This window comes from Microplitis demolitor, chromosome 4, assembly GCF_026212275.2.
Source record: "Microplitis demolitor isolate Queensland-Clemson2020A chromosome 4, iyMicDemo2.1a, whole genome shotgun sequence".
NCBI classification, from domain to species: Eukaryota; Metazoa; Arthropoda; class Insecta; order Hymenoptera; family Braconidae; genus Microplitis; species Microplitis demolitor.
In genome coordinates this window covers 1,877,968-1,894,838 of record NC_068548.1, presented here as the reverse complement: position 1 = coordinate 1,894,838, position 16,871 = coordinate 1,877,968, and the positions used below count along the sequence as shown (strand labels likewise).

General features: G+C 34.4%; 1 protein-coding gene across 5 annotated transcripts; it reads left to right on the top strand.

The window, feature by feature from the left end:
• The first annotated feature begins 271 nt into the window (after nucleotides 1–271).
• LOC103571411 (AT-rich interactive domain-containing protein 2) lies at nucleotides 272–16,850 on the top strand. Of its 5 annotated transcripts, none has more exons than XM_014439532.2 (14): nucleotides 272–775; nucleotides 1,044–1,292; nucleotides 1,383–1,476; nucleotides 3,141–3,238; nucleotides 3,914–4,065; nucleotides 5,038–6,742; nucleotides 7,565–7,733; nucleotides 8,118–8,474; nucleotides 9,527–9,700; nucleotides 10,238–12,052; nucleotides 12,432–12,620; nucleotides 12,831–12,911; nucleotides 14,547–14,638; nucleotides 14,720–16,850. In XM_014439532.2, the coding sequence occupies exons 2-14, from the start codon at nucleotides 1,201–1,203 to the stop codon at nucleotides 14,838–14,840; spliced, it is 5,139 nt and encodes a 1,712-aa protein (XP_014295018.1). In that variant the 5' UTR covers nucleotides 272–775; nucleotides 1,044–1,200; the 3' UTR covers nucleotides 14,841–16,850. The 5 variants fall into 5 exon arrangements, with proteins under 5 accessions (XP_014295018.1, XP_014295017.1, XP_014295015.1 ...); XM_014439531.2 differs by having other exon boundaries at nucleotides 7,565–7,961; nucleotides 8,118–8,348; XM_014439529.2 differs by having other exon boundaries at nucleotides 7,565–7,961.
• The last annotated feature ends 21 nt before the right edge of the window (nucleotides 16,851–16,871 follow it).

Below are 16,871 nucleotides of genomic sequence, written 5' to 3'. Positions count from 1 at the left end.
AAATTAAATTAAACATCATAAATTTAATTTACAAAATAATAAAATTAATCCGAAGCTAAAATTCAAAATTTTCAATTTTCCCGCTTATTAAAAATTCAAATATATTAAAACACAAATAATTTTCACAAATATTAATAATATTTAATAAATAAACAACCAAAAATTAACAAAAACAAATTTCAAAATTCAAATTTTCCCGCCAATATCAAATAACAAATAAATCAAACCAACAACTGTCAAAATCAAAAAATATCATAAACAATTAACTTAAAAAATTAAAAATAGAAAAAAAACCAAAATTAAATAAACAAAAAATACGCAATCAGCCGGCAGATGTCAGTAGTATCCGAAAAAATGTTTTCCCAAGAAAATGCCGCCATCTGGCGTTAAATAAAATTTAAAATCAGCAGCTAACAGACGGAAATGGGGGTAACACTGTAGTTGTCTACAATAGTCTGTATCAGTGCATCAATAATTAAATAAATATTAACAATAACTTTCAACAATAACTTAAATTTAAATCCACCGCAAATAATAAATCCATAATTTAAAAATAAAATAATTGTTGTGCGTTATTTAAGTTCAAATAACTCGCGCCCAAGTCCGGGTGGCAGGTAGCTGGGAGTAGTGATCAGCTCACAGTAGCTTTGGTGCATTACGGACGTGACAGCAAAGACTCGGTCAAGTTTATAAAGAATCGTCCATCTCCATTAAAAAACTCATCGCTCATAAATAAATATATCAAAAAACAATATTAATTTAATAAAACACCTGGGTAATAATTTAATTATATTTTAAATTTAAAATAATACTTGCTCTCGAAGGCGGTAGGACGCCATTTTGATATCCACGGTTTAGCTTCGTCGTTAGTGTATTGTGTTATTATTATTATTTATTATTATTTAATATATCCGATGGACCCGTCAAGTGATCAGTGATTTTTACATACATTACATATATACCTAATTTATATATTTATTTATTTATTATTTATTTATTTATCATCAATTTTATTTATTTATTTTATTTCTTTTTTTATTAAGAAATGGAGCTATGGACAGAAGCTGGAGATCTAGGGTTAATTAATTAGCTCCACATGTTTTGGTTACTTTACTTTTTTATTTTACATACACAAATTTTCGCTTGCTAATGAGTAAATTCAAGTATAAATTAATATTAGCATAGTTATTAAGAATAAATATGGCGAAAATCCTAAATAAGGACCCGGTTACCTATGAGAGAGAAAGACTGTCGTTTCTCAAAGAACTTCATCATTTTCATGAAACCAGAGGGTTTGTATTTTATTTTTTATTTTAAATTTTAATTTAAATTCAAATTATTATTTTTTAATTATTAATAATTAAAAATTTTTTTTTTTACAGAACCGGGTTTAAAAAATATCCTAAAATTAGCGGCAATGAAATCGATCTTTATTTACTTTATCTACTTGTTACTGCACATGGTGGCTGGATTAAGGTAATTAATTTTTTATTTTAATTCAAGGTCAAGTTTAATTTTTAAATTAAGCGGGAAAAATTTTTTTTTTTTAAATTTAAATTTATGAAAAAAAAAAATTGCGAACTTTTTGCTACAAAAGTTAAAAAATTTTTTTAAATTTTAATTTAAAAAATATTTATTTTTTGATAGAAATTTTTTTACGGGTAATTTAAATTTTTGAGTAAAAAAAAAAATTTAATGAATTAATTGATAAGAAAAAAAAAAAATGTAAATTAAGTCCCGGGTCTGAAAAAAAAAAAAATAATAATTCGCGTATTAGTAAAGCGCGGTCGATACGGCAACACCGCGCCCAGTCGCGCGCATACCGGCACCAGAAAACGGGCTTCGACGTTGCTTAAATATGACAACACTGCGGTAATAAAAACCTTTTAGTATTAAATTAATATTTTATAAAAAAAATAAATAAATTTTATAAGTTTTGATTTATGGAGTAGATTGAGCGGGACGATCAGCTGATCTTCGCAGACCGCGTGTCGTTTAATTCCTCTCTCCGATTCCCATTCTCGCTACATGACTAGCCCCTGTTTAGTACCCCGAGTAGAGGTGCATCCCCACCATTGAGATCCTACCAGATACCTGGTAGAAGCTTTGACGCAATCAGCTGATCCGAGAATCTGTAGCTTGGGAATTTTAGTAACATTCAGTAGATCCTTTTTCTGAGATTTTGATTTATTTTTGAAGATGTTGATAGCTTGCCAACTGTTGAGTTTATTAAAAAATCATAGGGGACTTTTTTGTAGGAATTTTAATCCTCTATAAAAAATGTATGATTCATTTTTTTGATAAATGCAATAGTTTTAGAGTTACGAGTACTTTTCGTAAATATTTTATGTCAGCGAAATTTAAAGTACACGTTTTTTTACGTTTTTATTAAAAATTGATTAATAACTTGACAACTATCAGTTTCATCAAAAAATCTCATAAGACTTTTTTGTAGGAAATTTAATTCTCTATAAAAAATGTCTTATTCACTTTTTTGATAAGTTCAATAGTTTCCAAGTTACGAGTACTTACAATTCATACCTTTAATAAATTTACTCCAAATTCCCCCTTAATTTTTTTCTTATCAAAAATCAATCAATAATTCGCCAGCTATTGATTTTATAAAAAAATCCTACAGGACTTTTTTGTAGGAAATTAAATTCTCTATAAAAAGTCTCTGATTAGTTTTTTCCATAAATCCCATAGTTTCCAAGTTACAAGTACTTTTAAATCGTACTTCCTATAAATTGAATTTAAATTCCTTTTCTCATTATTTTTTATTAAAAATCAATTAATAACTCGTCAACCATCACTTTTATCAAAAAACCCCATAAGACTTTTTTATAGAAAATTAAATTCCCCACAAAAAATACCTGATTAACTTTTCCCATAAATCCCATAGTTTCCAAGTTACAAGACCTCACAATTCATCCCTCTCATAAATTAACCCATCTTCAATTTTTTTTATCAAAAATCAATTAATAACTCGTCACCTATCACTTTTATCAAAAAACCCCATAAGACTTTTTTATAGGAATTTAAATTCCCCACAAAAAATACCTGATTAACTTTTTTCATAAACCCAATAGTTTCAAAGCTACACTCAAAAATCTAATAAAATAAAAACAAATCTATTCCAGGTGAATACCAGAAACGAGTGGTCGAGTCTCTGCGAGCAGTTTCATTTACCCAGCGGCTGTGTTAATAGTGGAGTCGGACTCAAGCAAATATATTTACGGTATAGTAACAATCTACTTATTACATATATCCATACACTGCTCAAAAATTATTTAAAATAATGAATCGGCATGACCTTGAAGCTGGAGTCCAATGACCTAATAGAGTACTAGTAGTAGTAGTAGTAGTAGTAATATTTAAAACGATGAACGATGAAGTAACAACACTTCTGTAGAATCGTAAGCGCTTCCTCCCACTACCTCATAATCTTCACCCTCCTCCCACTATTGGCAAGACTAAAAGACCAATCCTGGACAGTGTGCTGGTTGCTGTTGCACTGAATGCTGTCTGCTGTCATGTGGCTCATGCTTAGTTACTACGACCCCGTAGCGTACTCACCACTACACCACCTACCATTCATTCATTCATTCATACTTGTACTCTACTCACTCTTCTCTTCTCTACTCAGACTACACAAGACTACACTTGTACTATACTACTAGAACCGGCGTGGCAACTAAACCGTCGCGACGACTCACGTGGTTCACTGGACTCCTATCTACCCACTCTCTGTTTTTATTCTCCCGCACTCTTCACTTGATACCTCATCTCACCTAGCTCGGCTCAAAACTGTTTACTTGTCACTTACTCGTTCACTCGCTCGGTCATGAGCTGTCAGTTTAATTGATGACTGGGGTAGAGTGGCTGGAAAATTTAAGCTGTTTATTTTTTACAGGTATTTAGATAGGTATGAAAAAGTCCACTTTCTTGGCGAAGATGGACAGCAGGCTGATGACGACGACGAGGATTCGAGACATCGGAAATGGTCCGCGAGATCACTGCACTCTGTTCCGCTTACTTACAATCATCATCAGCACAATGTTGCAGGTAATTTGTGGATTTATTTGGAAGGGGAATTAATTAGTGATTAGAGATATCGAGAATGATTGATTGAAAGGTTTTTTTTTTTTTATTTTTGAAATCGATATTTTTTATTTTAGCGGTGGGTATTTTTATAAAAATTTTTAGTGAATTTTTAAGGAATTTTATAAATCGATATCTCGAATTTTTTATAAATCGATATCTTGAACTTATAATATTATTATTTTTTTTTTTTTCAAAAGTCGGAATCTCAAGTTTTTGAAATCGATTCTCGAATTTTTAAAATCGATATCTCGATTTTTTTAAATCGATATATCGAATTTTTTATGAATCGATATCTTGAACTTATGATATTATTATTTTTTTTTTTTATTTCAAAAATTGGAATCTCAAGTTTTTGAACTCGATTCTCGAATTTTTTGAATCGATATCTCGATTTCTTATTATCGATATTATTATAAAAATCGATATCTCGAATTTTCATAAATCAATACCTCGATATTTTTTTATAAAAACCTCCAATTTAAATTTTACAATCGATTAATTAAAAAATCGATATCTCGAATTTTTATAATCATTATTCTTTTTAAAATTGATATTTTTAATTTTATAAATCGATATCTCGAATCTTCACAATCGATATTCTTTTAAAAATCGATATCTCGAATTTTCATAAATCGATATCTCGATGTTTTTTTATAAAAACATCCACTTTAAATTTAACAAACAAATTATTTAGAGATCGATATCTCGAATTTTCATAATCGATACTCTTATAAAAATCGATATCTCGAGTTTTTATAATTCGATAACTCGAATTTTTATAAATCGATATTTTTTATAAAAACTTGTAGTTTAAAATTAAAAATCAAATAATTAAAAAATCGATATCTCGAATTTTCATAATCGATACTCATAAAAATCGATATTTCGAATTTTTAGATCTATACTAAACCCCACTTTTTTTTAAAATTACAGAATCACTCCGTGAATACAACGGGCTGTCATCGAACCTCTACAAGCCCTCAAACTACGACAAACTGGCCCTGTCTCTCCTCTCGCCTCTCCCGAACGAGCAGGACTTTGCAATAAACGTCTGCACACTACTCTCCAACGAGGGCAAGCACACCCTGCGCCTCGACAAGTACCCCCGGCTGATCAACATCTTATTAGCTCACGCCGGAGTCTTCGACTCCCCCGGAACGCGGCACCTCTTCATCGAAGTCTACTCCCGTGTCCGCAACTACTCGATCAACTCCTTCTGGTCCGACGTCCTCGACTCTCCCCAGGTCCTGGACCTCACCGACGAGCGGACCTTCATGAAGAAGCCCACCACCACGTGTCTCAACACCTTCTCCCGTCGCAAGATCCTCGACAAGAACAAAAAAGACAAAGACAAAGTCCAGGATCGGGACAAGGACCCAGGCAAGAGCAAGGACAAGAACCGGGACAAAGATAAAGATAAACCCCAGGACAAGGAATGCATCAACGGCGACGACTCCATGGAAGTCGATCCCCCATCAACCCTAGAGTGTCCAAGACTTACCTCAACGACATTGTCATCCCTGTCGACGATCTCCAGTTACCTGGATGACAACTGCTACGACCAGAATCAAAACTCAATAATTAAATTCGAAGACGAGGACCGGGACTTGTTCTGCATGGGCCGTACCCTGGGTACTCAGGATCCCTACGGTCAGCGAGTCCTGCAGATCGCCTCCATTCTCAGGAACTTGAGTTTCACTCCCGAGAATGCTGCTATTTTAGGAAAAAATCGATGTTTTTTAAGATTTGTGCTGTTGTGTGTGCGCGCGAGGTGGAGTAATTTGCACCAGTTGGGTTTCGACATCCTGGGTAACATTTCCGGTGAAATCGAACTTAAAGAAATCGGTGAGCGGTTGACAGAAGGAATAATAACGTGCATTGTTCGAGGAATCGATTCGACGGATCGATTTGTAGTGATCTCGTGTCTGGAGGTTCTCAATAAAATTAGCCAGCATGACAGCAACGAGGAACTGGTGACGTTTGGCCTAGACGACGAGGTCTTTGAATTGATTTGCCGATTTTTGGCACTGAGTGACATCGCGCTGCTGGTTTACACTCTCGAGTGCTTGTACGCGCTGACGTCACTAGGGGAGAGACCGTGCACTAGCTTGGCGAGGGTACGTGGTGCTATTGACACCCTGGTGGCGCTGGTGACGGTCGAGGCGCAGAGCTACGGGCCCAAGGCATGCATACTGATGCGGGTTGTGGAGACAGTGAGTACGTTGGCGACTTCCAGCGCGAGTCAGAGCCAGAGCACGACGAGCACTGCGACAACCACGGCGGTACAGGCAACTCAACCTGTGACCACTCCCGCGGTGACCACGGCGGTGGCGACCCCGATCCCGGCTCCGGTTGTCAGCCCGGCGACCTCGAGACCCACGACTCCGGCTACGCCTGCGGTCAAAGTTGCGGCTAATAAAGCTATAGAGGCTGCTAATTCGCTGCAGCAGCAGCATGCGCATCAGCAGATTATACAAGAGAATGAACAGTTTGCTTTGGGGTGGCTCAGGGCAACCTTTGAACTCGCGCCGGGAGTTAAGATTGAGCAGGAGGAATTGTATAAAAAGTATTTGAGTTCTTGTACTAAAATTGGACGACGTGGGGTTATTGCGCCGTTACATTTTCCACGTTGTGTAAGGTAAGGAAATTTTTTTTTTAATTTGAAAAAAAAATCGATATATCGATTTATCATTATCGATATATCGATTAAAAATTTCGATATATCGACTTATGAATTTCATGTATGAATTTTTTAGAAAATTTCAACAATTAATTTTCAAAATATCGATATATCGAATTTTTAGTATCGATATATCGAATTTTTAGTATCGATATATCGATTTAAAACTTCGATATATCGATTTATGAATTTCATGTATGAATTTTTTAGAAAATTTCAACAATCGATTTTCAAAATATCGATATATCGATTTTTTAGTATCGATATATCGATTCAAAACTTCGATATACCGATTTAAGTCTAGTATATTAATTTCAAAATTTCATGTAAATTTTAAAAAAAAATTTACGAATCGATTTTTAAAATATCGATTCATAGTCACAATTTTCGATGAATCGATTAAAATCTTCGATATATCGATTTTAAAGTTACATGTAAATTTTTTAGTAAATTTTACAAATCGATTTTTAAAATATGGATTCATAGATTTCAATTATCGATATATCGATTAAAATTTTCGATATATCGATTCAAATCTTCGATATATCGATTTCCAAATATCCTGTAATTTTTAACTTTAAATTTTCAAAAATCGATAGACCAAAATTCGATTAATCGATTTTCGATGTATCGAATCATCAATTCAAAATCTCAGTTTACAAATTTCCTAATAATTTCATTCAATAAATCACTAAAATTTAATCAAATCAATTTACAAAAATCGATATATCGATTACCAATAGCTTCAATACTAAAAATTCTGAATATAAAAAATTCCAGATCAGTATTCGGTGGAACGATCGGACCGAACCCCCTGAAAGGAGAGAACAGCAGCACGCAGTACTACGACGGGATCCGGGTCCGCGCGAGCCCAGCTCCTATTACATATCCAAGCCAGTCGTCGTCGCCCGCTCCAGTGACATCCTCATCAACACCAGCAGCAGCAAAGGTGCTACAACAAATACAACAGCGTACAGTCACTAAAAGTCCTGCACCCGACAGCACGGCCCCCGATACCAATTCATCCAAGACAATTAATCAACCAACCACCAACTCCACCGTCCAGACTCCCGCGTCTCCCATACTAAAGGCCCACTTGTCAGCCCCACCGAAACCGACACCCAACGCGACTATCAACCAACCCCAGATTATTACAAAGGTTGATTCCAAAAGTCAGGTGGGTCTACGTCCTCATTCTCTTCTTCTCTCATTTGCTTGTCTTCAATCTTCACTTCCTCAAGTAACTCATCCAGCAGACACTAACACTCATGTCAAAGTAATCTCTGCCTTGATCAGGACCTCACCCTAAATATTTATTGTCTCTTTGCTCCAGGTGTCAGTCACTCATCCTCACCTGAGCCAGGCTTTACTTGCCAGCGGATCCCAGCCTCAGCAGCAGAACCAACATCAACCTCAGCTTCAACTTCAGACTCAAGCTCAGGTTCAGAGTCAGGTTCAGACTCAGGTCCAGAACCAGACTCCCCAGCAACTGATTCAGGTGGTGACGAAAGACGAACGTGGTACCACGTCAAGTTCAATAATAAAAAGCCTATTGGCTACAAAGGTAACGGTCAGCGGCGACTGCATGCCCAGCGCCGCTGCAACCTGTGTGTCTACTTCGAATGCCTGTGTAACAAATACTACTAGCATCCAAACAACCATCAGTGCCAACCAGCTAACAAACAACCAGGTATTGTTTTTGTTTGTAGAATAAAACAAAAACATAAATAAAAGATTTTTATTTTTTTTTTTTTCAATACAAGTCTGAGTATTCTGTTTTTTATTTTTAAAACTAATTAGAGTGTTTAAGGCACTGATGAACTAACACGCACGATGTGTGTATTAATTATTATGGAGTTTATTTCGGGCAGGTGAGCAATGAGGTGGGAAATTTTGAAATTTTTTTGATTTAATTTATCGGGGTTAGTCGAGTTTTCAGTAGGAATAAGTGAATCTGAAAGTGACTGAATATTTTTTTGTATTTGGTAAAATTGTGGGTTAAATATTAGAGATATGGTAAAAGTGATGAGGACCAATTTTAAAGGAAATTAAATTTCCTATAAAAATGGTCTCTATGAATTTTTTGGTAAATTCAATAGTTTTCTCAAAAAATTCAATCTAAAGTCCTCATTGATATAATTTTCAAAAAATTACATTTATAATAATTTCTTTAGTTTTAAAATTGAAATTCTCGCTAAAATATCACAGATACGGTAAAAATGATAAGGACCAATTTTAAAGGAAATTAAATTTTCTACAAAAATGGTTCTTATGAATTTTTTGGTAAATTCAATAGTTTTCTCAAAAAACTTAATCTAAAGTCCCCATTGATATAATTTTCAAAAAATTACATTTCTAAAAATTCCTTTAATTTTAAAATTGAAATTCTCGCTAAAATATCACAGATACAAAGAAAATGATAAGGACTAATTTTAAAGGGAATTAAATTTCCTACAAGAAATGTCTGTATAAATTTTTTCATAAATTTAATAGTTTTCTCAAAAAATAGATTTAAAGTCCACACAAGAATAATTTTAAAAAAATTTCATTGCTGAAAATTCTTTTTCATTAAACTTCTCGAAAAAAATTTTTAGTTCCCGCCCAATCATTTGTACAAAAATTCAAAAATATTTTTTAGTCGCTCGGCACCTCATTGCTTATCTACCTCCATTTATTATAATCATTTTTATCATTAGTATTATAGATTTGTTGATATTTATACTAATGGACCATTTACTCTAGGTCGCTCAGAGACAACAACAGCAAAGATTGCTTCAGCAACAGATGGCGACACCAACTACTTCTACTGCAACGACGCCCTCTACAGTTGTTCTGAAAACCCCAGGGAAACAAAGGGCGAACAAAAAAGTCCAGCGGCTTAATGGAACAAAGATTGTTACTAACAATTGTGAAAAGGTTCGTGTTTTTCCTCTTTTTAGGAACACAATATGATGTCAAGTTGATTGCAAAAATTCAATGGTATAAATAGTTGACAATAACTTGTAGTCAATTTGGGAGTGAAATTTTTCTTATTCAAATATTTGCTGTCAAATTTAAATTTCACTTTTGCTCTTCAACTTTATTACTGCAATTTGATGACAACTTTTAAATTCTTGCATTCTCATAACGATCATAAATTAGTGTCAATTTATAGTTCATATTGTCATCATATTGCAGTTAAAATTTGAAACACCCAAATTTGACAGTAAGTTGAAAAAAAATTTAGCTATCAGCTAATAGCACAGTTGATGTCAATTGTCATTAATTTGACACGTTGTAATTGTCAGCTACAATTTTCCTTCAACTTTTCTAAAAACTTGACGTCAACTTACTGCCTCAACTTGTCATTATTTTGATACAAAGTTTCCCTTAACTTTGTGGCAATAAATTGACATCACCTAACCTGTCCCTCATTGACTCCAATACTAACTAAAAAGATGACAATTGTTACAGATGGAAGTCAACGACGAAACGGTGACATCCAGCACTTCAGTGATCGTAGTCTCAACAATGACCGATAACCATATCACCCAAAAAGTTTGCCGACCTCCAATAACCCCCAAGTTCTTGAATCAAAAAACCTACACCCCGCCCGTGACCGAGGACTCTGATTCCACCAACAACTCCCTGGCATCCAGCAGCGGTATCGGAAGCCGCGACTGTTCCGGTGCCGCCGAAGAGAATTCGATCACGAGCTTCGAAGGAATTTTACAAAACGGCGCCACTGACCTGGACCAGGACAGCAGTTCCAAGGAGTCCAGTGTAAGTTCCCGCGGGAAACAAAATATAATGCTAGCAGATTTACTGGAACGCAAAGTCGACAAGGAGACTCTGGTCAACGGAGTCTTAAACCGAAACTCATTAGAAAAAATAAGCGGATTTGATAATCATGTCAAGAAATTAAAAGAATCTCCAGATGATATTAAAGACAAGGATGTCAAGATTAAAGTAGAGTGTGAAGAATCCGGGATGTCAATTAATGATGATACCATGATAGAGGCACCGCGTATCAAACGATCTGCCAGCGACGCTGATGAAAATTCCATTAAAAAGGTCAAGTACTCGAATGGAACCAGTACTTGGCCAGAGACAGACAGCGCCACCGTCGAGTCCACAGTCTCGTCGATAAAGTCCGAGGACGATGATAAAGAAGAAAAATTAACTGTTTCATCGACTGCTGCTAACTTGTACGCAGCCCTAGCAGCAGACATAATCGAAGACGAGACAGACCTCGAGGAACCAGTGAAAGAAGAGCCTAGATTTCCTGAGCAACTGGTCCAGCAGCAGGTTCACGTCCAGGTTCCTCAGCAGCACGTCCAGCCCCAGCAGCTGATCGTCGCAGCTCCTAGACAAATTGTCGTCCAGGCGAACAATCAAGTCCTTAGTAACCTGATCCCGGGACAGATGAAGACCCGGACAACGCAGCCCCAAGTTCTTTTGCAGCAAAGTGCTGGTGGTCAGCTGCAGTACGTAGTCTCTGGTGGTGTCCCAGGTCAGAATTATGTGCTGGCCCAGTCTCAGACGGCCCTGGTCCAGGGTCAGGCTCAAACAGTTCTCGTCGCGCAGACGACCCAGCAGCAGGGAACCGGTGCCAAAACGATCATAATTCTCCAGCCCCAGGCTGCTCAAGCTGGAGGTCATCAGAAAGTCGTAGCCATGACCCCACAGGGTCAGCAAGTCGTTGTGACCCAGATGCCTCGGCCGATATTACAGAGCTCGGGTATCAGCAACGTCCCGCCTCCATTAGTACCGACCTCTGCGACGATACAGAACTCGATTATCGTCAACACTTCGATTGTAACGCAGAGTAACCCCAATACTGTCACTGTAACTATTCCTGCCATGACACAACAGTGCCCAGTTACCAGCAGTCTACCGTCCAGAGTTGTCACTCCTACGCCTGCGTCAACTCCGCCGCCTACTAGACCGACGACACCCCACCAGGCTGCGGTTACCAACGTCAAGGTAAAGAACAAAACAACAACGTCGACTTGTACTGCTGTTGGTAATGAAGACAAACCCTCAACCAGTCAGAGCAACCTAGCGGATAAAGTTGTCATCAAGTTGGACCCCAATTCTTTTCTCTGCGAGTGGAGGGGATGCTTGAAGCAATTCAAGACTGCGCATGAAGTTTATATGCATGGCTGTGAAACTCACTGTCCGACGGATGCTGAGGAAGTGGTCTGTCTCTGGGCCAGCTGCGATGGCTTGAAGAGAAGGAGGTTCTCTTTGATGACTCATCTGTATGACAAGCATTGCAATCCGGAAGTGAGTTTTTTGGAATTACGCTGGAAATATTGAGTTTAGGGAAAAAGTACTAAAGACCTTTTTTGTAGGGAATTTAATTCTCTACAAAAAAGGTTTGGGGTATTTTTGGTGTAATTTTGATATTTGAGCCAGAATTTTCATTCAAAAGTTTTGATAACCTTCTTATTGATGTACTGAGTACTTGGGACTGATTCTGTGGCTAAAGTATCAAGTTTACCAAAAAAATCAATCAGACCTTTTTTGTAGGAAATTAAATTCTCTACAAAAAAGTATTCTATAAATTTTTCCGTAGCTCTGATATTTCAGCAGAAAATCAAATTTTTTTAAAAAATACGAGAGCGAATTTGCGAAACTGGTAATTAACAAAAAATATTTTCAGCGCATGGCGTTTTTGAGAAGGAAAAATTTAGCAGCGAATGGTAAAGCAGAAATATCGACATCGACGACAACACCTACGGCGGCAGCATCAGCAGCAGCGACGGCTTCACACCCAGGATACGCGCCCAATGCTGCGCTCCATGCGATAAAACGTCACGCCCTAGAGTTCATAAATCCCAAGGAATTGATGGTAAATAATAACAAAATTTATTTTTAAAAAATATACATATATATAAAATACATAAATAACAAAAATATTAACATTAAAAATAATGGGGATTTATTTGATGGTTAATTAACAATTGGATGTTAAATTTAAAAAAAAAAACTCTTATCTTATTATAAATCCCTAGCTCTAGTCTACTGTCTCTTTACTATTATTATTTATAATTTAATGCAGCAAAGGCCCAGCAAGCCGGCTGCTGCTGCAACTACCGTCAGTTCTTCTCCTCGACCTGGTCAAAATTCTACACCGGAACAGGTAAACAGAATGATGAAAAAAAAAAAAACAACAAATACATGACAACTTTCATTAGATCATTACGATCATCGTCGTCAAAATTGCATGATTATTTATTTACTTTTTTTTACAGCATCCACTTATTTTTGTTTATTTTAATTATTGCATTTTAGTTTTTTTTTTCATTTCCTACTAACACTGCTCATTTTGTACATCATTTTTTTTTTATGTTGAGTGAAAAAATTTTAGTTGTGAGCATGAATGATTTTTTTTTTTTTAGAAGACCATTGACTGAGTTTTTTTACAATTAATCGATTTTAATGTTTCGATATATCGATTTGTCGTATTTCGATGTATTGATTCGTAGACTTCCGATGTAACGATAAAAAAACCGATGTATCGATTGTGATTATTCGATATATCGATTCCTGACACTTCGATATATCGATTTTAGGTATTTCGATGTACCGATTTGTAGCCTTGTGACTTATCGATAAAAAAAACCGATGTATCGATTGTGATTATTCGATATATCGATTCCTGACACTTCGATATATCGATTTTAGGTATTTCGATGTACCGATTTGTAGACTTGCGATGTATCGATAAAAAAAACGATGTATCGATTGTGATTATTCAATATATCGATTCATGACAGTTCGATATATCGATTTGTTGAATTTCGATATAACTATTTGTAGCAATTCTGTGTATCAGTAAAAAAATCGATATATCGATTGAGATTATGTGATGTATCGATTCATGACACTTTGATATATCAATTTATTGTATATCGATATATCGATATGTAGCAATTCGATGTATCGATAAAAAATTTCGACATATCGATTCATGGAACTTCGATTGATCATTTTAATACCTCGATTTATCATTTTTTATGCTCCTTAATTTTACAAGTAAAATATATCGATTGTAAATGTTCGATACATTGATTTGTCGTATATCGATTTATCACTTTGTATAATTTCGATATATCGATTCAATAATTTGCTACACATTTTTATATAGTTATTTCAATTTTGATAATTTTTATATATTAATTGTAATTGTTCGATATATCGATTTGTAAAACTTCGATTATCGATTTTGAAAAAAAAATTTATTATATTTCTCAAAAATTGATTTAACAAATAAAATATATATATCGATTTTAATAAATCGATCTATTCTACACTTTTCATATATCAAAGTTTCACAATTCGATATATCGACTTTTATCATTCGATATATCGATTGCAAATTAAATTCATACTTTATTCAAACTAGTATTTTCACACATAAAATTATCGTTGCATAAATATATCGATTCCCGACATTCGATATATCGATTTCCATTTTTCGATTATCGATAAAATTCAATACATTTTATTTTTCCCCAAAACCGACACTTATATTTCAGAACTTGAATTCAAACCTCGATCTTTACTTTCGATATATCGATTACCTAATTTTCGATATATCGATTCAAAAATAAAAAATTTATTTTTCCAAATCAACTCTAAAATCACTCAAATTTTCTTTACAAAATTTCAAATTCCAATCGATATATCGATTCAAAATCTCAGTCAACGCTCTTTCTAATCACCACAAATTCAAAATTTAAATTTAAACTAACCGCCAAAAATTGTGTTCCAGGATGACAATGAGGGTCCAGTTACTAAAAGTATTCGCCTAACGGCAGCTCTAATTCTCAGAAACCTAGTCATATATTCTGCACATGGTCGAAGGTAACCCTCCCCCCCCCTTTCCCCACTCAACCCACCCATCAAATTAACCCTTAATTAATTCCAATTAATAAAATTTTCCAGGCATCTCAGAGCGTACGAGCCACACCTAGCAGGTGTCGCCCTCTCTAACGTCGAGTCATCTCGAACAATAGCCCAAGTTCTCTACGACATGAATGAACAAAGTAACGGCAGTAATAGGTGACCTTTTCATTATTGTTATCATACCTAATTTAATTTTTCCAATCATAATTAATTAATGAACCTAAACATAAACATAAACATAAACACTGTGAGCAGCGATCAATAATAACATTTTTTAAAATACAATTATTATTATCAATTGACTAATTAATTAATTAATTAATTAGTTAATTTAATGATTAATTAATAAGAGTACATAGAAAGCTTATTAAGTGTATAAATAATAATTAATTAATTAATTAATTACATAAACAAAATGATCAATGTCATAGACAATTAAGTATTAAAATAAATTATAATTGAAACAATGAGGCCTATTAACTTATTAGGCATTAATGATTGCCAATAATTATTGTTTTTTAGGTTAATGTTAATTAATTAATTAATTCTGAGTTTAGTGTCATAAATTAATTTTTTTATAATGATATTGACAGTTACTATTTTTTTTACTCATTCATTTTTCAAAATTATTTATTTGAGGTCATTGATAAGAAAAAATTTTGAGGTTTGTTTTGGGAGCAGGTTAGGGTTCAATTCAAATTACGAAAATTTACTGTCGCCGGTAATTAGTTTATATATAAATATATGTTTTTTATATTGGTAATTATGGAAAGTCTTCTCAGAGAGTAATGGCGGTCGTTTCACCCCCACTCTTAAAAATTTGTCTAGTGTTTTGCTATTGCTTAATGGTTACGATGGAAGCCGAAGATTCCCGAGGGGAAACGCGGAATCTCTGGGAAAACTTTTTCTATTGTTTTTGAGGTTACGTTTAGGAGGAAATTGATTTTTTGTACTGAGGAAAATATGAATTTTTATATTTTTTTTGAGGTCGATTTTTGTAATTTATTTTTTGAGGTTAAAATTTTTTTTTAATTCAGGGTTTTCTTAAACACCGCCCCTTCTCTTCTTTTTGTAGGGTAAAGTATTGACTAATTTTTTAAGAGTGGGGGTAAAAAACTGCAGCGACTTTTTTTTAGTCTAATTTTCAAAAAAGTGGTGGGGGAACTGTCCTTCGAAAGCAACAATTTTTTTTAAGACCATAGATCTTTACCCGTACTTTTAGAAAAGTAGTTTTCCGCCATTTGTTAACGATAACATTCGAACCCGAGTACTCCCGATTATTCCCGAAAGCGGTTTTCGGAACCGATACTCAAAATTTTTAAATAATTTTCTCGAAATTAATTTTTATACCTGAGTAAGTTTACCGTATCCTCCACCACTACACTTTTTATTTGCGCATGCGCAAATTTTATGGTAGAGAAATAGGAAAAAATTTCCCCTGCGACTATACAAAAATACCGCCATCTCTAATACTTTTATTTTTTTATTCAAATTAAAAATTTTCTCCAAAGCCCCCCTCTATTACTTTCCCCCACTCTTTTCTTATAGCAGCCGCGCATGCGCAGTAAAAAATGGCGGGAAATTTTTGAATTCTACCGGTTGTATAGTAAAGGGGGAAAGATTAATGGCGCGTAAAAATCCTTCCCAACTGAAATTCAAAAATTCAAAAAAAAAAACCGCCATCTTAAAAATTTTCACTATCCGACCCAAAAAAAATTCAAAAATCTCAAAAAAAAACCTACCCCCCCCAATTACTTTCCCCCACTCTTTCTCACCCTCACCACTGGTGCGCATGCGCAGTAAAAAATGGCGGGAAAGTAATGTTTTTACCCGGCGACTTTGAAATTAAAAATTACCCTTAATTTTGTTAATATCTTAAGTAAGTAAATGATCAGACGTAAATTGCATTTATATTTTTTTAAATTTAAATAAAAGTACTATCTATAAATCGTAATTATAAGATCGTATGTAAATTACATACCTGTAAATAAATTAATAATCACTTTCATGTAATCATTAGCTGTAATAATGCTCGGTAATTTTTTTTCAATAACAATCTTGTGTATAGATTTAATAATAATAATAATAATAATAATAATTAATAATAATTAATAATAATTAATAATAAAATTATCGCAACACAATTTTGTAATTATTTAACCGTGTAAACAATTAAAAGCTGTATTTTATA

Excerpts from the sequence above, each read along its gene's own strand:
- LOC103571411 (XM_014439529.2), top strand. The coding sequence starts at position 1,201 with ATGGCGAAAATCCTAAATAAGGACCCGGTTACCTATGAGAGAGAAAGA. Across the intron at positions 12,912-14,546 it reads AAAATTCTACACCGGAACAG|GATGACAATGAGGGTCCAGT; the intron begins GTAAACAGAATG and ends ATTGTGTTCCAG. Across the intron at positions 14,639-14,719 it reads TATTCTGCACATGGTCGAAG|GCATCTCAGAGCGTACGAGC; the intron begins GTAACCCTCCCC and ends AAAATTTTCCAG.